The 23,108-nt window shown below is 39.9% G+C and overlaps 2 protein-coding genes across 3 annotated transcripts in view; one reads left to right on the top strand and one right to left on the bottom strand.

The window, feature by feature from the left end:
- Positions 1 to 19,549, bottom strand: part of pkn1a (protein kinase N1a) — a 49,290-nt gene extending 29,741 nt beyond the window's left edge. Inside the window, exon 1 of the mRNA XM_034894152.1 lies at positions 18,732 to 19,549. Coding sequence (XP_034750043.1) covers positions 18,732 to 18,752 — 21 coding nt within the window. The 5' untranslated portion in view covers positions 18,753 to 19,549. The remainder of the gene's footprint in view (positions 1 to 18,731) is intronic.
- A 2,232-nt stretch (positions 19,550 to 21,781) lies between these two features.
- c2h19orf67 (chromosome 2 C19orf67 homolog) overlaps positions 21,782 to 23,108 on the top strand; it is a 4,736-nt gene continuing 3,409 nt past the window's right edge. Inside the window, exons 1-3 of one of the 2 annotated variants that reach the window (XM_034900416.1) lie at positions 21,782 to 22,056; positions 22,399 to 22,567; positions 22,828 to 23,023. In XM_034900416.1, the coding sequence (XP_034756307.1) occupies positions 22,438 to 22,567; positions 22,828 to 23,023 (326 nt within the window). In that variant the 5' untranslated portion in view covers positions 21,782 to 22,056; positions 22,399 to 22,437. Of the gene's footprint in view, positions 22,059 to 22,398; positions 22,568 to 22,827; positions 23,024 to 23,108 lie in introns of both variants that reach the window. The other variant, XM_034900409.1, reaches the window with a different exon arrangement.

Below are 23,108 nucleotides of genomic sequence, written 5' to 3'. Positions count from 1 at the left end.
GTGTTATATGCGTCTGCTCTACTGAACTCAAGCGAACTGTAATCTCAAACTGTAATCTGCTCTCTCTCCCCTTTGAAGGAGAGCAACTGGAACAGGACTTCATCCCTCCCAATGTCATGGCAACCAAGTAAACAACAGGGCGAGTACTACTGGTTACTCAATTTTAGGCAAAGTGACAGCAAACGAAAGCTGTGACAGGAAATCCGCTCTCACGCAGCTAGTTTAGAGGAAAATAGCATTGTGGACACTGAATGTGATGCATTTACTGTTTATCAGACCCCAGATGAGTCAAAAAAAGTAGAAAGAAAAAGTAGCTCTAGTTGCAGTCAAACATTGATATTGTGTTAGAAAAATGAAGCAGATTTAGTCTTTTTGATCATAATACTGTGGCTGTTGGTGAAAATGGTACATCTTGTATGTAGTTTAAACCGGGAAAGGAGCATGATGAAAGGCTGAAGACATATACATCTGCAATATGTTATATGAACTATTAAAAGGTGCTGCAAACCCATAGTCTCGAGGAGGTCTAATCTGCTAAAACAATTTAAATGACCTGTGTGGCTTTACCACAGGGTTTTTGGTCCCTTTGTCTAGAAGGTCAAAATTAAAGCCATGGACATCAAGTGAAAAGACATCATGCAACATCTATAAATTGCAGGAATGTCTGTCTGGATTAGAAATGCAAAAGATATTAATTTATATATATACATACACATGTATATATATACATATATATATATATATATATATATATATATATATATATATAAAGAAGCACACATTGGCTTTTTCCATTCTTGCTCCTGGCCACTCTCACACCACAAAATGAGCGAACACAGTGCAGGACCATACACAGAGAGGGTCAAAGAAAGCAGCGGAGCTTTGGCAACTAAAAAGTGACGTACACCTCAGACCCACAAAAATGTGCAAAGTACCACTACTTTGGACTGTCTTTGACATTGAATAAGCAAACGTCAATTCCCGAATTTAAGGACGCTTCAGAATCCCACACAAGCAAAGCAAAACCAGTTATAGACAATAAGTGGCAGACAGAGCTTGACCTTTTTCCTGCTTCCGACGTTAGCTACATGGTTACTGGATATACCAAACTAATTTTTCTACACTTTTTAGGAGCATGGATAGCTCAGGATAGCTGAAGAGGAACATTGCGACTGTTGTCTGGAATATGGTTAGCAATAAAAAAGTTGCTACGCTTTTCGGTGTCTATTTTTTAACTAAGAGGAAACTCAACAAAATGCAAACACTAAATATCAAACAAAAGCCAGACACTATATAGTCACTCACACTCACACACACACACACAAAGTGGTTTAGGGTCCTTCTGTAAGTAATTTTGGGGTAGACTACAATTTGGTTTTGATGAATTATACAAGCAGTAACTCCACAGGCCAATCAATCGTCCCGTTTCAAACAGGCACATTTTCAACAGGCACTGCACTAGTATCTTTAGATCAAGAAAATGAAACTACCGAGTCTTTCCAGCCCCCATCAGCCCCTTGCTCTTTGCTGATGCACTCTTGCGGGCTAACAGCATGCAGATAAAGAGTGTGATAAGTCTTCTAGAGTTTATGGTTAAATGTTATTCAAAATGAAAAAGATAAATCACAAGTTAGAGACGTACAAATTAGTTGGGGATCCCACGCTCTTTGGTGCTCTAATTGTTTCTGTGAGGAGTCTGTATGTGTGTTAATGGAATAGGAGTGTCTATGTGAAATCAACACGAGTAGAGATGTCTGGGTAATTGCACTGACAGGTCTGGGGTATCTGATGAGCTGCGTGGAAAGACAGCCTTGCAGAGCTGCATGAACAACAGTGATATGATACCCTGAGAGATAGCGTGCACGTGTGTTAAAGGAAAGAGATAGAAATGGGTCTGCATGGCCGATTCGCAGTGAAACACGGCTCTGTTGTCAGTTTGGGTTTGTTGCTCTTTATGGAAAGCATGGGAATAGAAGGAGACATGAACTGTTCCTGGATCTGTTCACTGCAAAGGGATTTCAGTGCAAAACAATGTCAGCTTCTAGCCGTTGATGTGCACATTAAAGGAAATGTCCAATTGTGTTGTGTGTATTTGTGTGCAGCTGAGTCATACAAAGACAACATCTGGAGGCATTCCTGGGATGCCTGAGTGGTGACAACAGCCAAACTGGCAGGAAAGATGGGGAGGAGAGGGAGGGATGAAGGGAAAGGTAAACTAAGAGCAGGGAGAGACGTGGAGACTCTGGAGAGGCAGTAAAGCGATAACGTCATTGGGCGTAAACTTGTTTCACTGCACTCCCTACAGTATGTCACCACCTAATCAGTCTCCATTTATTTATATTATGTGAAATACCACATGGATGAGACTGAAACTATTTTAAATGTTGTCCGGTGGAAACCTCATATCTTTAGAGAGTTATGCATTTTAGTAACAAGACTTAAGGGCCCTTCACATCTATCTTGACAGTAGGTATGTCATGTGCAGTCCTTTAGTGCGCTGCATTATTGCAATGTGAATCCAAAACTAACCGGATTAAATGTATAAAAAGTAACAAAAACTCATACGTTGGTTTGGACATTCAGATGTTTTAAGAGTCTACAGCCATGTTAGCTGCTCTGTAAGGCTGTACTTAGGCACAGCGGTGCAATGAGCTAAATGCTAACATCAGCATGCTAACGTGCTCTCAATCATAATGCTAGCATGTTAATTGATATTTAGCAGGTGTGATATTCACCATGTTCACCGTTTTAGTTGAGCATGTTTGCACACTAGCATTTACTAATTAGCTAAAATACAGCTAAGACTGATGGGAATGTCATTAGTTTTGAAAGTATTTGGTCATTAATCAGTATTGGACAAATCAACATTTTTGTCCTGATTGTGAAGTCAGAACATCATCATTATGATGAGTCATTCCGAGGGCCATATAAACGATAGATGAAGATTGTAGAGAATGATCTGCTTGTGATAAATGCTACGGTTTCTTTTCTGTTTATAAAAGGCATGGGATAATAAGGCATTTCCCAAAAATGGAAAACACTTATTATACTATGTTTTTGTTATCTTCCCACCTGTTGTACCAGTTCCCCTTACATTGCAGTCCTTGTTACTGCCAAGTCACACTGTTGGCCTGGAAACTGATTTAAAGAAAACTATAATGTATAACTGCAACTAACAATTATAGTTGCTTTAAAAATGATTAAACTGTCTAACATTTTTTACACACAACTTATACAAATATACATAATTTATATGAATAAAGTATAAGTGAGTAGGGTTAGGTAATGTAACAAGTCACTTAATTATTGTACTACTAAATTCTGTTTTAACTCAACTGACTTAGGGAGACCCTTGATAAGTCTTTTAGGATTTTGGCCTCTGTTGGATATTACGTTAGTAAATATTGCTCTGTTAATGTTATTTTTATATGCGCTATTAAATAAATGAAAATTATAAATTAAATGTAGTCACTATTAGCCTTAAATAATTATCAAAATAATATAGCACATCATGATAATGATAATTTATCCTGTCTGTCCCATGATAATAATATAGCACATCACACCTGCAAAATGATCACATCAGATAAATACAAAACTCAGTTCCTTTACACTGCACTCTGTGTGCTTCCCCCATTGATAATACTAAAACTGCCTTTGGGAAGGAAGTTTTGCCCATTTAGCTTCACTACACCCCGCTTCCTTTTGATCTCTTTCTCTACAAGCAGAGGGAGGGATGAGACCGCATGGGAAAAGGAGAAGAGAGACGCCACCCTTCTCCACGAGACAAAGGCTAAGAAAGCCAGAAAAAGAAAGACGAGAGGGAAAAGAAGAGAGGGAGGGAAAAAGGGGTGAAAGAGAGATGATCAGCCAAAAACTGGTAAAGAAGCAGGTGGACCAGAAAGGGGGGGGGGTCAACCCACAGGGCCAGAGGCAACTGATGGATAAAGGAGCATGTGAGAGCCTGCTGAGAGACCAGACTCACTTCCAAACACACAGACATCAGACACATGAGGGGAAGGGGAAAGATGAGAGAGGGCGATGGTGTTCATGGGTGGGAAGAGCTCATTGAGAGCACATTTGGCAGAGTGCTACTGCTAAAAACTAGTCTAACACACACAATACAGGGGTGCACTCTAAATCAACTTCCCAAAAAACAAAATCAATTTCCAATTCAAGAGCTGGGGTTTTATTTTTTTGCACCCCCAAACTGTTTTTGACCATTTTTGAAGACTTAAGTCATCTTTCTCACATGTAGCTTGCAAATTATTATCACAATAATGTCTTTTTAAAACACACACTCATGACTTATGCCTCCAGACATCCTGCATCTAAGGCAAAAGCAAGTCACACTGTGTATGTGTTGGAAAGCAGGGCTGAGTGTTACGGCCAGGGAGAGGGAGGAAGGGATGAAGCCCTGAGAGAAGGAAAAAGGAGAAAAAGAAGGAGGCCAGAGTTCACAGTTTAGTTAAAGAGCAGCACGCAAGAGGCATTTGTGTTTGATATTAAGCTGGCTGTGGAGCTGTGGGTCAGTGTTACCTTTGTACAGTTTCCATTCTAATTGGAATATAGAAATACAAATAGTAAAAAGTGGCTTTAAGGGGTAAAAACAGTAAATAATAAATGCATGCAAACTACAACTGTCCAACTTAAATTCTTGTACACATCTTCATGACTTTTGTAGTTTGTGTGGCTATTTTGCTTTCCCAAGTTAAGCAGGTCAAATGGATCAACCGTTTTTAAATGGCATGGGGATGTAAATGACACTGTGGGTGTGTGTGTGTGTGTGTGTGTGTGTGTGTGTGTGTGTGTGTGTGTGTACTTCTGACGGTGATGTGGTTCTGAAGAGATTAACAATATAAGCCAGGGGTCATCAACTACATTTTTCCAAGGGACAGAATTTTTCTAAGCAGACACTTCGGGGGCATTACTTTCAAAGAAGATAAAATAAAATAAAATGTAGGCTCTATTTTTGTACATGTATTAGTGTTAGCAAAATCCTAAAAACATGGACTCTATAATGATAACTGGCTCGTTAACTAGAAAATCATCTCAGACTAGGAGGCAGTTCATTATAGCTCAGAATAGGGGTGCACGATTCAGAAAATGTCATGATTCAAAATTAATTTATAGGCTCAAGATATAATTAAAAATCAATTTTCGATTCAAAAACAATTCTCAGTTAAAAACACGATTCACAGTATGTAAATGTAGTTACTTTTCCCATGTGATAGCATACACGCCATTACAAAAAATATGAAATAAAAAATAATACATTTTTTTAATTCTATGAATCAATTTTGAATCTGTAGAGATTGAATCGTGATACGAATGTGAATAGATTTTTTTTGCACACCCCTAGAGGAGTGAGGGTTAAGGTCTGTAATTATGGAAACGTAGTTGTAGTGTGCAGTGTCCTGATTGGTGGAAATTGCTTGCCAAAACGCCTGTTGTTAGGTAAAAATGTCACTGTCAAAGACTCTGAAGTGAAAAGCTGACATGGAAATCCTAAGTTTTAATGAAGAATGGACGGATAGGCAGTCTACACATTTGTCCTGTATGCCTTATTTGCAATAAAATGATGCTTTTGCAAATTTCAAGATTTGAGGCAAACGCAGATAAACAGACTTCAAACCGACAGCTTTTGTTTTAACTTGTTTACAAAAATTTGCAATTTGCAGAATAGAGCTGTGTTTGCATAAAACAGCGCAGTGGACAAGAATGGACTGCGCAGATAGAGCAGAGTGAAATATTGCTTTCTAAATGTGTATGCCTGTAGACAGGTGAGTGGGTATTGAATATCGACTTTTTACTCACAAAGGCTTTATTGTAGCCTACTTACAGTAACAAGCCTAGCGTTAGTATTCCTTTGCGCCCGCTGCCGTTGGTAATCCTCTCTGTATGGTTCCCAGTCAGGTACTGCATGCTGTAACACACACCTCTTGGCTTAGTTGCGTGTGTGGAGCGGAGGCATTGCTGTACAGAATCCCAGTATGGCTTCTGCTCTACCTGTGTAATATTACCTGCTGTGCTTGAAAGGCATCATACCAGAACACAATTTTTCCTCTTCACATTTTCTGAATACCTGATCAATCTGCTGAAGATCAACAGTCAGTTGACAATTGGTGCTCTAAGCTCTAAATACCAAGTGCACATTACGCAACAAGCTGTCAGTTTCTGTGTGCAACGGAAAGTCCGTCTTGTATAGTGTCACACGCTGCATGTGTAATTTTTCTGTGTAGATATCAATGAAGTGAGGAATGACACTCTGGGACTGGCAGGATATAGAATAGGGTTCGATCAATTAGGCAAAATGTCTAGCCATCTTAACAGCTCTGTGAGGCTGTGCTTAGACACATCAATGCCTTGAGTTAAATGCTAAGGAATGCTAACATGCTCACGATTGCTGTATTTCCACTGCATGGTACGGATCAACTCAACTCACTTTTGGTACCAGCTACTTTTCTTGATTGCGTTTTCAGATAGTACCCCCTCAACATACGTGGGATTCTTAGCTGATCATCACTACAACACATTGTGAAACTGCCATGTCACCTCCCAAAAGAACGTCTTCCATTTTTTCCATTCCAAGTATGATTAGAAAAACAAAGATTCTGCAGTTGTGTGGAAGATCGTGTTTTTAAATCTTAGAAAAAAAGTGTTCTTCTGCCAATTAACTTGGTTCAGCTGATCCATGACTAAAAGGTGACTACGAGCAAGTCACGCCTGTAAGTAACAATGTGTGTATTTGCCACAATGTGTGTGAAACCCGGCTATAAGCGAGTGTGTGAGCATGTGGGTAGAGAGACAAAAACTGGCTACAAGTACATCACATTTTCACCCATGGGAGAATGCGTGGCTGTTCTAACGGAGAAAGGCGGAGCGTGGAAATGCACATCAATGTGCCTCAAGAGCACCCTGGGGATTCACCGCCTGCCTGTGTGCGTGTCGCAGCATTAGTTGTTATGACAGTTGGTGTGTTCAGGTGTGGGTGTGGCAGCAGAAGGTCTGTGGCTGTTTCCGTGTGTGTGTGTGTGTGTGTGTGTGTTTACAGCACCTACACAAACGAGCTAAGCACATCAACAGTGATCATGTGGTCGCAGTTGGAGGGACATTACTGACTCAGAATTACAAGTTAGTTGTCTTTGGCGCAATCCAAACAGTACACCCTGAACACTTCTGCATCGAGTCATAACTAAAAAGAAAATGCGGGGTAACTTTGGAAGAATTTCTATATTTTTTGCCTTTAGATTAAAAAAAACTAGAACTTAAATTATATTAAAGTATTGAATCTCAGCTAGGTAGCAAAAAGATACTAGCTACAAACTAAATGGTCTAGTAATGTCCAATTGGCAAAAGTAATACAGTTTTAGTGAATTCATTTTGTTCTATAATTTACCAGGTTGGCTAACTTAATTCAGTATCTGTCAACATTCCCATATTTAATATTGCTAAAAGCACTCAGCTTTGCAGAGGCCCAAGCAGAGATATAAACAGTAAGTTAAAGGTTTGGCTTATAAATATAGGCACATTTCTAAGAGGCAAGTGTGGAACGACAAACATGTCAATGAGAGCCACACATTACTCGAGGTAGAAAAAAAAACGATAACATGGGCGTGCGTGTTAGCTGATAAATGATCTAGCCATCTAACTGAAATGAAAGTAGAGGCGATTTGACTTGGTTTGAATCAGGTTATAACAAGTATTAGGTGATAATTGACCTGCCTGAGTTATCACATTGTAAGCAATGTAAGTTTAATCAGTTTAATCAAGTGGGAAGAGAAAAAGCGTTTTAATCCATCTCAGATTACACACCCAAATTTAATTTTGGAGCCTACGCTTAGCGAATTGTTCAGTGAGAGGCCGCTGTCATTAAAGCTTTCAAAACAAAGTGGAGGAAAACGCTTTGTCTCATCAACATTTTGCACATGAATACCAAAATCCTAATTAACTCCAAATAAGGAGACAACCATCTTGCTGGAAATAGCCAGGTGTGTGTGTCTATCTATCTATAGGTAGAAAAACTATGACCTCATCCTGTTGCCAGCTGTTTTTATGACAGCACAGCCTCTAGGTAACACACCAGGAGACACCTGTCCCCTCGTTTTCCTCAGCTATCTATTTGTCTAACAATCCCTTTAGTTGAAGCTTGCATGAATGAAGGAAAAGCCGGATGTCATACCGACTGAGTGTTGAATAACTCGAGTGATCCGTGCTATGGGAGCTTTGGCTGGAAAGAAGTCAACTCTCAGTCCAGACAAACTGAAAATGATGGTAACACAAGACAAAGCCAAACTGCAAACAATAGAAAACTACTAACTCACAAGTTTGTGTTCTTGCTATAGTTTCATGGAGTTGATTTATTTACACTGTAAGCCGGTGGGAGTGCATATGATGAAACCATAAAGTTGCAAACACGTTCTATTTAAACAAGCTTGACCAAAATCGGGTAAATTGACGAGTTGGTTTAACAGCTTGAATCGACGGCCCTGCACACCGCGAATACACAGCGGTGAACGGTTGTCTTGCTGCCACCAAATGTCTCTGCCTGTATTATGCCCAGGTGGCCAACTTGTACAATGCTACCTCTCTCCATTTAGCCAAAGAACTTCGTTTCTAAAGTCTTTGATTAAGCAAGCCGGTTTGCAATCTACAACCATGTGTAATGTCAACTTGTAACGAAACTGCGCTTCGTGTAATCTAGTTTATTAACTCTCAACCAGTTGATGGAAACGTTTCTAATTTGCATTTTCTTTGCGGAATTTTAAAAGTTTGCTTAACATTTGAGATGGAAACATGACTTATGACACTAGACACAGGTAGATATACTGCAAAAAAATAGCCTGTCACAGAGCTTGGATGCTTGGATATCAATTTCAAATGTATTTTTACAATAGTAAAAGTTGGAAAGAGTAACTAAAACATTGCTTAATCTGTGTTTGTATCTGTAATCTGTATTTCTCAATATTTTTTTTTTTCTGGTAACAAGAGCTCAACATATCCAGTATAATATGATTGACTATGGTAAATAAATAATAAAGTATATTTTTTAAACATTTTTAACTGATTTAATTCAAAAGGATTTGAATGCAACTCCACCCAGCTACCCAAACATCCATCCAGGCCTGAGCTGGGGAACCTCCCAGTGGGCCGCATGTTATCAGTCAAACTCCATCTCCAACCCAGTCTAATGGGAGGGTTTGTTTGTGTAGAGACCTTAATAACTCTCACAGCCTATTTATATCTTATAACTTACACCCTTTGTGTATGACACATAAAACACACACAAACCCAACAAACATCAACTTTGTATGAAGACTATCTGATTCTGTACAGCTATGGATCATCTTTTCAAAATCATGATGGCAAGTATTTGCCTACCTTATTCCCTCATAACAAATATGAAACACACACACACATGCATTTTTAAATTAACCGTTTACTTAAGCATTATTTGTGCATGTATTACATGTTTTTTGAATGTGTAAATCCGCAAGACCACCACCAGTCAATCAATATACACAGTAAATATATATCTGTACATAAATATACATAAAAATAACTTAAAGAAAAAAAGTATTTTCCTTCTAATTATCCCCAGTGGAGGATGGCTCTTGAGGTCCATACGGTAAAACAAGAGGGAGGGCTGGAGAGGGAAGGGAGGAGGAGTGAAGCAACTGGTGCATAGCCTGGACAGGAGGGAGGGATAAAAAGTTGGGTTGGGGGGGGGGGGGGGGGGGGGGGGGGGGGGGGGGGGGGGGGGGGGGGGGGGGGGGGGGGGGGGGGGGGGGGGGGGGGGCATAGACAACAGAGGGGCGACATGGTCAATCACTTTACACTCCCGACTGTTGCTGGTCCAGCACCATTCATCACATGCAGTCCGGTCTTGCTGCACTACACAGGCCCGAAAATGTTTCCTTAGAAAACCTATGACTTGTGAAACTTTGTGAAAAGTTCTTTTCACATTTTTTATTATTGACTTTGATTTTCATTTAACTTTACGAACTGACTGAATCACAAACTCTACTACTTTCTTCTGTGAGTTTTAAACAGACTGTATTAAATAGGTTTTAAAGCGCTCCCTAGCGCTGCATGCTCCCCCTTCTCTTCAGCAAAGCCTCTATGTTCACAGGCTGGTGGTGATGTACTGACAATTTGTTTTGTCATGGTTCATGTGTGTAATAAACATTACATTTCGTGAGAAAAAAAAAATCGTGCCAGAGAAAAGTGATATCAATTCTAAGCTACAAAATCGTGAGTCATATTTTTCCCCCGAAAGGTGCAGGCCTACTCTAGGCCAGAGCTTCTCAATCATGTCTCAGCCACGGACCCCTTAAACCGGGGACCCCCCCCCTCACAAAAAAAATTACTTAAGTAAAATTACTTAAAAACTTTTACGGACTGTCTGGCGGAGTGCCACGGACCCCACTTTGAGAATGACTGCTCTAGGGAACCATGCCTAGTTTATCCCATTAAGGTGGCCGATATTCTTTGTTCACAAACCGTTTACCAGCCGACCCCCTGCTGGGGGGGGAAAAAATCACCATGCGTGAATCACCATCATGTGCGCAAAATGATGAGAACATTGTACACTTAAGGGGTGGCAGCTGGTCAAAAATTAAAAAGTACATTTAAGCTATAAAGGAAAAACCTGTTGATGTGCTCAACACTTTGTGCAGGACTGTTAAAGACCACATATTTTTCATCCACACCAGAAGCAATAAAAAACAGATGTATAAACTATGTACACATGCTGAATACTAAATCATTTGGCATCATGCTGTTTCCTGATTTTTCTCCAGTAAGCATGTTGTCACCAGAGCTCTAATATTGCATCAGCTTGTATGTCCTCAAATATCTTGTCCTAGTGAAAACCCTCCCAGAGATTATAATGTAATGCTCTCTGTCAATATATTGTGCCTAAAAATACATCTTTGACCTTTAAATGCAACAACTGAAAGCATGGGACAGCTCAACGTTGGGTTTTACATGCACAGTATTTTGTGGCAGACTAAACTATTTTAGTTTTTTTGCTGGGAGGGTCACTGGAACAAAAACTATCCATTTAATACATTCTTCATCCTGTATGTTTAATTTTTTTGTTGAAGAAAGGAACACGGTAAATACACTTTAAAAATAGCTTTTTCTACATTTCTCAACATGCATTTTAAGCTATCAATTTATGCAAAAATCCTCCAGCAGCTCCAAAGATAGTTCACCACGCAGAGTGGCTGTTTAAACAGCACGACCGCCCTGAACGATGGGGCTGAGATCGATACACGTGGCCATGGGCACTGCCATAATGAGGAGAGGTCAAGGGTCAAGGTGTGTCAGAGTGCAAGGCGGCTGGAATTGACCAGCCATGTGAGAGGGAAAGTGAGGATTTACTGCATGTTATAATGAAAATATCACAGACTTAAAACATGAGAAAAAGGAGGAATGGTAACAAATTTGTACTGACGCAGACATGAAGTAACAATTTTAGCATCTGTAAACTATTCTGCCTCATAGGATGTACAGAACACCAGCTTTGGTGAGAAAGCAGGTTGAGTTTACTGGCCAAGGGTGATCAGTGATGTCATGACAATGTGTGAACTGGCCTGTGTGTGTGTGTGTGTGTGTGTGTGTGTGTGTGAAGAGAGAACGAAGGGTCCACTTGAAGCAAGAAAACATTGCGATGAGGTCATGAGAATTATGGGATGTTTGCACAGAGGGAAGGCGAAATGTGAGGGATAAAGAAACCGGGCAAAATCCATGCAGAGAAACATCAGCTTAGAACAGCTGCTGGGGCCAACTATGAAGCCCAAACACGGTTTAAATACACAAGGGATTGCAGTACTGTAGAGGGTGTTCGCCCTCAGCCTCCACCGACAAAAAGAACCCACACACCATTAACCAGTAACCACACTTGATACACTGGGCTAGGCTGGCATGATCCGAATAAAAATATCGAGCTTGATTTTTGGGCTCAGAATGGATATCTCGATTCTCTGCCACAATTTTTTTTTTCAGAAAGTGTAGTGTTTATTGCACACATGAACCATGACAAAACAAAACTAAATTGGCAGTACCACACATATACTTTTATTTGGCACCTATAGCAAATTGCGCATCACCACAAGCCTGTAAACATAGAGGCTTCAATGAAGAGACGTGAGAGCATTCGGCTTATAAAATTAAATGAGAATCGAAGTCATAAAAGAAAAAGAAAAAATGAAGTTATTTAAAAACGTTATCATGAACAGGGTGAATCGAGATCGCGATTTTATAACGATTAATCTTGCAAGTCTACATGGGGCTTTACTACCCAGTCCGAGGGTGGGCAGCTGGGTGGGTTAGTTGGTTAATGAGGGTGTGGTCACCAACATGCTCCAGCCAGGATAAGGAAAATGAACTCACAGTGAACTGAATGTGATCTGGGCTGCTGGTGTCAGACAATACAACCTATTGTGCTGCTGCGGCTGTAGAGCCTCATCATCAGCATAATGCCCTTTAGACCTCCCCTTCCCTCAACCATCCGCTGTCGGGCCCAAGCAAAGCCTTACCCACATCAGAACTGTTCACATCAAAGCAGCAATGATCCGGCTACAGCTGTGGGCATAATGCAGACATGCTTTAAGAAAGACATTATAGTCAATAATGGACTGCACAACTGTATTTCACCAATGAAAAAAAATAAGTTTCTGCGAAAGATTTTTGAACACAGCTAGTCAACAGGATTAAAAGTGTGTAGCCAACTTTAAACAGTCAAGAAACTTACCCTCAAAAACAAGAGTATTTCACGGTTTTCAGATTCAGAAGCTGTTCAGCACCTCTTGATCACATCCTACAGTCCTCCTAGACAGATGGAGTTGCCCAAGTGTCATGGAAATGTACAAATTCATATTTCCAATTTTTATTAGTACCTTAAAGTGGCTTTAAAAGGGTTCCTGGTAGTTCTAAACAGACAGAGAATTATCACCTAAATCTGCAGCTCCCAACGGCTTAACGGAGCTTGAAAGCAACTTTCAGCTCATTGTTTATCTGTCCAGCACTCAACTTTAGTGTTTTGGTTCACTCTCACTGCTCTTGTAGCATTGTTTTTTAAAACAGCAGCAGTCAGCTGTTTTTAGAGGAAAAGCTCTGAAAAGCCCAGTATACACTATACCAAGCGGCAGAAAGACACAGAGACTAGCGTGTGAACATAGCGGAGCTATCGGACTGGAGCATTTAATAGCATTTGTGGTTCTTTTTGCAGATGACTGGATACATTATCTGCCACCAAGATTATAACTACTGTTTAAATCTAATCTCATAAAAAAGTAAGAAAAGAAAATGTAGTTCTCCAGATAACTTTTGAATTTCCTTTGAAACACAATTCCCCCATACACTTAATTTGTTTTTGTGTTTTATTTTTATTTTTTTTATATGTCAGTCCTGAATAAACTACATTTAATTTCAGCTTTATTTTTTTTTTTTTAAGTTGGAATGAAAAATAAACTTGAAACAAACACATCCATGATATGGACACCGAGTTGTCCCTCAGCAAATACATACATATGCCCTGCGCCTGAAAATGGCCACGGACTGACTGGGACACAGATGAGCTTCTGTATGTGAACACCATATGGAGACAGTGAATAGAGTCCATCAGAAGACAGCAGCTCAACTGTCTCCAACACTCAGATGCAACATAGATTGTTCCTACAGCATTGGCTACTGTATTTAGACAGCTTTTATTGGTCACGATCAATCGAGAAAATAATTTTCTCCTATATTCCTAAATATGTTCAGTTGCTTCAATAATCCATTGTAGACTTGGAAACTGTTACATAAATGCTGTAATTTCCTTGTGGGTCAGACAACATAAAGCACACAGTCAGTCGAGCCAATAAGAGGTTATGCTCATGTGTTACAAGCCTAAATATAGCATGATTCATGTGAGAAATTGTGTCATATGATAAGGAGTCCTGTTAGACTACATTATTTCATGAAACTGAGATGCCATACAACATAAAAAAATCATTTTTATTAACATAAAAATGAATGAGAATATTTGCTCTTTCTCCAAGTCTCCAGTTGCTCTACTGTTCCTTGGTGCACTGTTATGAATTCTGTCTGCCTACAAGGCCACAGGGCAGCGCTGAGAAAAGACTTTGTGCACATAACTGTCTCCTTACGTCATGGGAAGGCTTACGGGACGTACTCCTATGCATTCTCTGGAGTGGCTGACTCTGTATGTGTGTGGCAGCTGTTAGATCTGTGTGTGTTGGGAGTGTGTGTTTTGTGAACAGGAGTGTACATTTTGTGAAATCACTAGTGTGTGTTTCTGTATGTTCAATGGAAAAGCCCAGACAACTAAGTGCAAAACATGTACAAAAAAAAGCAGCAGCAGCAACACCACCCCAATTCCCTTCTTGCCTCCCCTCTAACTTTTATCTGGAAGTGTGACGTAGCTGGCTTCAGACTACTATTGGGGCTGTTAAATATCGTCTTCCTGTGGGGGGAAATGGATGGCACACCAAAGTAGGGATAGTGTGTAGATCTCCACTGCCTGCTTCATTTCTACAATAATGGAAGCTTAAAAGGTGAACTCTTTACACATCAAAGTCTGTTTACAGGTATTGGGAAGTATTGGGAAAATGTTGTTTTAAGCCTTTTGTGTCTCAAGAAGGAGCTGGATCAAATCTGATAAACCCCCTCAACTAATGTCACTTGAATAACTGGGACTAAAAGTATGAAAATGAAAAAAAGGCTACATAAGCTGCTACTAGCATAACACACAATCTCACAAACTGTCCGTTGTTTTTTTGCAATGTCGGCACCAGTTTTTAACAAAAGAGAAGATTGTGTGAAATAAAGAAGACAATATCTCTGCATCAATGTTTGTCTGTCCATTAAGGGTCAGTCGGTGTTATCGGAGTACAACGCTAAATAAGTATGTGTGCTCTTAAGAATGCATGGCCAAACTCCAGTAATACGTTAGTCACAGTCCCCTTTCTACGGGTTCAGTCCCAAAATGTTGCTGAATGGATACTATGGCAGTTCCAAGTACACGCCCAAGTGAAGTCTGGTTTTAAAATGTACCACTAGGTTCCTACTATAGTCTCTGGCTGCCAAACAAGTTATGCTTTTAAAAAAACACTAAAAAAAGTGTGGTGGCGTGATGATTAATTCCTTTTCTCTTGTTTCTGGACTAGCAACAAAGGTTATGTGGACAAAAGGTGGAATACTGGTCTCCAGTGTTGTCAACACAGTAGCCACCGACACCCAAAGCACCCTCCCTTGTTTAATTTCCTGCTGTACATCAAAAACCAAAAAGGAGACCTGGAGCTTGGTCCATCTTTCCTTCTATGACCACCTTTTGTCTGTAAGCCTCAAGAGGGCTTCGCCAAAACAAACTGAAGCAGAATTGCGAATGAAAAAAAAAATGTCAGGACTGTTTCAAGCACCTACTGTTTGTCTGCTGATGATCGCAGTTCTGTTGTGTTTTAGGAGGAAAGACATCACAAGTCAGCTGGCACGGACAAAGTGAAATGAAACTTTGACATCTGTTTAATAACTAAGCTGTATAGCCTGGGGACATTAAGGTACCAAAGCTACAATTATACCTGATGGAGGGGCAAACTAACCCAGCACAAAGCTTTTTGAAAGCAGTCAGATAACATGCTACACTTACAGGAAACAAGCTAATTAAACACAGACTGTGGCTCATTTTACTACTGACACGTGCTGGAGTTCATGACTTCCTGTAGCTAATTAAAGAGAAGACAATAACGAGAAAAGGAACAGTCAGTGGAGACACTGTCCATGTGGATGGAGACGTGTCAAAGATAATTGTTATCAGGCTAACGTTTTTATTAAATTACTTGTTAGTCTGTAGATTATTCTCTTTTGTATCACTTGTCAAAGTAGCAGCCGTTTCATTTCCTTATTAACAAATAATTCAACTGATTATTTCAGCTATAAGATGTTGAATTGCAAACTAGACTGTGGAGCTGAGAACATCCCTGAAGTTATCAGGAGTAAAAAAACAAAAAACAAAAAAAATCGATACAGCATGGTTTTGCAATATTTTCTGTGCCAATACTGTATCGATACACAGATGCCAAGCATCGTTCTTTTATTATATATGTGTTGGTCGGTTTGTCTGCTGGACAAACCCACTTTGCAGCAATAAAATTGAAGTGAGATGAAACAACAGAGAAATGTATCTTTTAGATAAAACAGATGATGACAAAGTAAAATTGCTTTAAAATTGCTAAAACAGGTCAAAGGTATTTGCAATATAAATATAATCGCAGAATATTAGAAATATGTTAAAATTCCAATGATATGGGCACACAGATAGCTCAGTTGGTAGAGTGTGCTACATGACATAGAGGTCAACTCTGACTTGTGGCCCTTTGCTTTATTTTTAATCTGTTTATGATCCCCTATGGGGAAATTACAATTTACACTCTGTGTCCACACTTTGTTAGTTTACACACAGTCCTGAACTACACACACACACACACGCTCAGGATCTATACATGCAGTAATGGAGAGATACCAGAGTGAGTGGACTGCCTGAGCGGGGGGGGGGGGGGGGGGGGGGGGGGGGGGCGGATAGGGTGCCTTGCTCAAGAGCACCTGGCAGTGCCCAGGGGGTGAACTGGCATCTCTCCAGCCACCTATCCACACTCCCTACTTTTTGGTCCATACGGGGACTTGAACCAGTGACCCTCCGGTTCCCAACCCAACTCCCTACGGACTGAGCTACTGCTAATGTCTGCCTGTCTTCATCTGTCTTCATCTGTCCTGTGAAAACTAAAGGCTGAAAATTGCCCAAAGAAATAATCTTTAAAAATAAAAATGGCAATAACATCGTATTTTGACATAAGTATCTGCATAATATTGTATCGTGAGGCCTCTGGTGATTCCCACCCCTACAAGTTATGTCACCAGACAAGTCCCTCCTGTGAGAAAATAAATTATCACATGTGCCTGTATCAAAACATGATATAATAATAAATCAGGGTTATACATAATGAAAAGGAGGAAAATTACAAATATGAGAGAAATGGTAGAGAAGAGTGCAAACAAGAACTATTAGGTGCTTAGTCAGCATTTTATGACACACGCGAGAGAGAGAGAGAGAGAGAGAGAGAGAGAGAGAGAGAGAGAGAGAGAGAGAGAGAGAGAGAGAGAGAGAGAGAGAGAGAGAGAGAGATTGTAATTGTGAAACCTTCGGACACTACTCGCAGCCCTTTTTAACCTGAAGGTTCTTGGTCAGCTTAAAACTGGTTCCCATATCGTCCCACTTCTCTCACTTGGCTACTTCTAAATATTTAGTATATTAACGCTAACTTGTCTCATGTTCTAATGTCTTCCTTTACAATTGACTGACCTGATCATAAATTACAAACAAGAATGTGTGATTGCAGAACAAACCTGCACTTCTAAACTCAACACTTGCAGGTCAAGTGATACACGACACTTACTTAGACTCAAATGTCACAGTGTGTTAAGCTCTACTGGAACAATGGCTCACTAAGTCCAGTGGTATGAATTTCATAATGCTCATCTGCCTCTTCACCCTCTCTGCCCTAAGAATTAAAAAAAAAAAAATGTAGATGTTTTACTTGAGAGTGTCACTTTAAGCTTTGTTAAGAGCAAAGCAAAGATCAGATAACCTCTTGCCTAGATGCTACATCAGGAAATAGTGGGTGTTTTACCTTGTCACACAACTATTACCAGTAAAATGCAAAGCAAGCAGCCTTCCTGCACACTAATGCTTTCATGAACAAGTAATGCCTAATGGGAGTTGGGAGTTGGGAATGGTGTGTGTGTGTGTGTCTCTCTACGTTGTTCTTAGCAAACACAACTATTTCGCCTGCCTTCACTCTCTGTATCTCCACACTAAACACTTGAAAAGGCACAAAGCTCGAGTCAGATAGACCTACATCATGGCACATGCAGTACAATCCGCAGACCACCACCAAGGTGACTGAACACCGCTGGAGCTCTCTGCAAGAGCCCTCTCCAAAACCAGAAAGTGTCCCATCATACATTATTTACAAATGACAAACTATCCATTTCCAATTCAACTGAGTGGTTGGTGGTTCATCACAGTGGGGTCCCAGGGCCACCAAAGATCCCCCCCTCCAGCATTTAGGGATGTGTCACCCACCCGCTTTAAATGCATTAGCTCTGTTAATGCATCACATGATGGTGCTTTTCCCAAGTTGTTTGAATCTCCCCACAGAGGTTACTTAACCACTATAGAGTAATGTAACACTACAGTATATTACAATATATATTTGAATATACACTGTTCTCTAATTGATTTGTATTTGATCCATTTTGTGGAGTGGTTCCCAGCTTGGGGGCCGATGATGACAATTGAGGGAGGAAAAAACATTACCTTTACAGGACTTGTTTATGTTTTTTCTGGATATTTCTCTATTTCATGCTTTTACCTCCTCAGCCTTTACTAATCTTTCATATTAGTTGAATTGATCACAAGACAGGCCATGCTATGGGGGGGGTCACCAGGAATTGCTCAATTTTAAGGTGACACAAGGCACCCAAAACACAGTGGAGTGGGGGAACCACTGGTGTAAAGTATTAATTTTAGGTGGAGTGGTGTTCGACAAAATGAGGAAGAGTCTGAAGACCACATGAAGATCATGTTCAAGAAAGAAAGGTTGCAGGTCAATACAAACAGACCATGCGAGCAGGTTGCAGGGCATCCAACTTCATCAACTTACTTGCATAGAGTCGTTCGCCATCGTTGTCCCTGTTGCTCTGTTGTCAGCCAGTTTGTAGTCGTCTCTTTTCCAAGACAGTAAATTAAAATTACAATTAAAAAAAGGACCGGGTATTCTTCCTGCGAGTGTTGTCTCAAACTGTATACGGGCTGTGTGACACAAAGGCAAAACAGTCAAGAGGTAATCCGCATTGTTTGCCTGCCTGGCCGCGCCTGAATTGATCCTCCCCGTGCTGTGTTCAGTTTCACCAACGTTAGCTCTCACTTCACACAAATTAAAATGCGTTTACTGTCTGCGCGTTTAAAAACAAGGCATTCGCATAACAACATCCAAACAAAACTATTAGGCTCAACAGTCATTGTTCATCTTGCCATTCAACAGCTAGCAAGAGCCCCATAAAATCCACCGGCGGCGCTCCTCCGTCATGTCCTGCTGAACCCAGACGGAGGTAAAGTCACATCCACAGGCAGCATACATGAGAGAAAGCCCCTTCTTTTCCCGGTAGCATCCGTTAAACGCAAACACGCCTCAGTCCCTTGTCTCTATCACATGCCACACAAAAAGACGCTTGTCAGTCCTTCACGAGCCCCTACAGTCAAAACGAGGGACAAAGAAAGCTAATCTGTCCGTTGAATATCCCGCTGGGTGAAGTAAAAAAAAGAAGAAAAAAAAAGCACATTAAAAATAGTTCTTCGTTAGCTACAGCACATGGGTTGGGTGAACTAGACAACACATCATCGCATTCAAACAGTGAGTAACTGACGGGAGGAAGCACATACCACTTGTACGATAGACCCTGTTGCGCGCTCCCGACGCTCGAGCAATGCAGCCCGGGTGTTCATTGCGGTTCATTGGTCCAGGGCTGGGCGACGGGGGCGCGCCCGGAAGTGTCATGTGACCTTCGTTAACTGTCGTAACTTTTTTTTGTAACATTAAATATTACAAAACAAGAATGGGACAATCTACCCACCACATACCATATTTAAAATAAACACGTAACAGAACTTAAACTTTAAAAAATAAATTTAAAAAATACTATAAAAAAATACATACACATTTAGCAATGAGCAATGCCTACAACTGTAGCTAACTAAGGAACAAACTGCTAAACATGATTAGTCAGACACTTAATGAGAACAACAGTGATCCATTCAAGCGGTCCTTATAATAGACATAATAATAATAAACATAACAATAATAATGCTAATAATAATAATGATAATAATAATGATAATAATAGTAATACCAGTGTGTAAAAAACAATAATAAATTACAAGTAAAAGTCCTCAATTCAAAACTTTAAAAGTAAAAGTACATAAGTGATCCTCAATATCTACTTTAATTACCAAAATAGTACTCACAATGTGGAAAAGATCAGTTTAGAAACAAATTGTAATAGAATATTATATTGTTAGATTATTATTATTAGTGTCTTAACAGGTAATCAGCATTTTAATATGGGACGGAGCTAATTTGAACTGTTTAACATAGTGTTTTGTTGTCTTACCTATAGCAAAGTATATTAATTTACAAACAAATCAAGTTGTATGCACAATCTTAATTTGCAATTACAGCCATCTGATAAATGCAGTGTAATCCAGAATTAGTTTACAGCCTCACTAGCAGCTCTGAGGCTGTACTTATACTTGGTTACAGCTGTGCTTCACACTAAATGCTAACATAAGCATGCCATGCTCACTATGACAATGTCCAGATGTTTAGCAGGTATAGTAGTTTTTTTTTAACCATTGTGGACACTTTCAAAAGGATGAAATATTCTGATAATAATTACAGTACAAACACAGAGAAAACATCTGAAATGGCATGTTATATCTGACTCTACGCCAAGTTTCATGTCTAAAGTATGCATATTTTTGTTCAAAGTCTCCAAAACACAACTGAAGTTGATCTCATTTAACAGAAACAGTAATGCTGTGTGTGTTGGCGTGAGAGAGAGATAATATAGAAAGAGAGGTAGAGTGACAGAGAAAAGCTCATAATGGGGTTAGGTGACGTTATGGTTGCGTGAGTGGGTGTCTTTCGAAGATTTGATCAAGAAGATGAACTGGACACTCTTCGTTTTGCATGACTGATTTGCATGATGAAAATTAGTTGGCAGAAAGATAGGAAGGACACAGAAACGGAGAGTAAACCCAATGCAGTTCTTTTCAACTGCTGTAGACCTCATCAACAAGGCCAAGGACCCCCGCTGATAGACTGGCAGAACCTTAACCCCCCAACCAGTGTCAATACACATTACACTAACACATCCTGGACTATTATCCCTAACCATTGTGCATATTACTGTAAACTTTTGCACATCCAGATTAATATACCGCACACCCTACACAAAAACGTACAGCTATAGAAGAGTCAGATATATTGTACATATTTGTTATGGTGTATTTTCAAAAAAGTTCTATTGTAGTATTTCTAATATATCTATGTTCTTTAATACTTTGCTCTATTGTTTATTACATTTTCATAAGTTTATTATATGCAGCAAACACACCAGGGCAAATTCCATGTGGGTGAAAACTTACTTTGGCAATAAATCTGATTCCGCTGCTCCAGGATACACTTCATATGTTATATGAAATTGTTATTAAAACGTAATAGGCTATTTGTTATACATGTTGACATGTTATTTAATACACATATATATTAAAAGGTCTACAATGGCTATGTTAAAATGATAATCTTTGGTCTTTTTCCTCATTACTTTAGTATGATTTTACATTCACATGATATCATTATGTCAGGCAAGCAAGACTGAAAGACAAACAATACACCCTATTCACATTTTAGGCACAAGTTGGTTTGTGCAAAAGATGTTACATTTATAATTATATAAAATAGAGAAAAGCAGCAAAACCTAACATTTGAGAAACTACTTTAGCAAGTAACTAAGCCAGTTGTTGAGTAAGCCAGTTTAAAAAAACTGAGGATCAGTCACTCAGTAATGTAAATTATGTTTACTGAATGCAGCTGAATCGGACAACGTGAATCGGAAGTCAGCTTTAAGTTTCCTTAAATTTACCCTTAACCGTCGAATCAGAAGCCAACTTCAGCGTCCTTCTTTTTTTAACGATTAATGAAGCTAGCTAGCATAATCGGTTCAGTTCTCACATAAAAAACGTTAAAAACGAAAAGCACTTTTGTTTAAAATATGTATGTTAATCTTTTTGTATTGTAGACCCACAACAAAAGCAAACAATGACAATAAATATTTGAATTATGTTTAATAATTCTTGCTGAGACCATTAACTGTAATCCCCACCAAGATCAACGAGAAAGAGCGGTGACAGGCGACGGTGAAAAAAAGGTAACAGCAGGATAGATTCATCGCCAGATAAGTCCATGTTAGCTCATCTGCTATTAAAATCAACAAACTGCAGCGTGGTTAGACGTTTAATAATCTTGTGGATTGGTTAAATCAAAACCCCAATTAGTATTCAGTCGTTATTAACGTAAACGTGACTTTGCTAAAACTTGCGTGTATTGCTAGCATCGCGATAGTTAGCTAGCTCGCTAGTTTTAAAAGGGTTTTTACACTCGCCCTGTCGAGTCCAGTCATTTTAGATGAGAAGAAGGCGGCAGAATTGACGGGTCATTGTGCGTAGGACGACTCTAAAATACGTGGCGCATTATTTCCAGGTTTCCAAAGAAATTCCAAAGAAATACCAACGTATCTACATCATAAAACATGACAGACTTTGAAGTGGTTGAGGTGCAGCCAAACTCACCGGAACAACATGCGTTTGGGGGTCCGGAGGAGGATATGAGCGGTGAGAGGGACTCGGACAGCATGGAGAGTCTTAACGCTGGACAAAGAGGTCAAATATAAATGCTATTCCCAGCATGCTTCAACAGATGGATGTGTCATTTTTTTAAAAACTTATATTACTCAATTGAACTACTCATATACTGTTGTTTTTTGTTAAAATCACCAACATAACCACGGCTTTAAATTCATTTGATAGTTACTTGTATTTTTATTTTTTGGGGGTGGTGGGGGATGTATAGTGATAGTCTTTATGCTCTATACCCTATATGAAACCATTTTATTTATGTTTCAAATCCACTGGGGTTTCAGAGATGGAGGAGTCCCTGTCGTTGGCTGTCGTTACTCTGGCTCCGCCCTGTGGTGACCCTACGGTCTGCAGCTGTGACTGTGAGGCCTGCAACTGTCACGAGACAAGATGGATGGAGAGAAACCTCCAGTCCACTGAGCTGCAGCTCCAGTTCCTCATGAGCAAAGCAGATGACTTACACGACTGTCTTGTCGATGGGTAGGGTCCTGGCTAGTCGATGGGTAGTGTCCTGGCTAGTCGATGGGTAGGGTCCTGGCTAGTCGATGGGTAGGGTCCTGGCTAG

The sequence above is a fragment of the Etheostoma cragini genome, chromosome 2, assembly GCF_013103735.1.
Source record: "Etheostoma cragini isolate CJK2018 chromosome 2, CSU_Ecrag_1.0, whole genome shotgun sequence".
Taxonomy (NCBI): domain Eukaryota; kingdom Metazoa; phylum Chordata; class Actinopteri; order Perciformes; family Percidae; genus Etheostoma; species Etheostoma cragini.
Note: the sequence above shows the minus strand (reverse complement) of the source record. Positions and strands in the feature narration are given on the sequence as shown.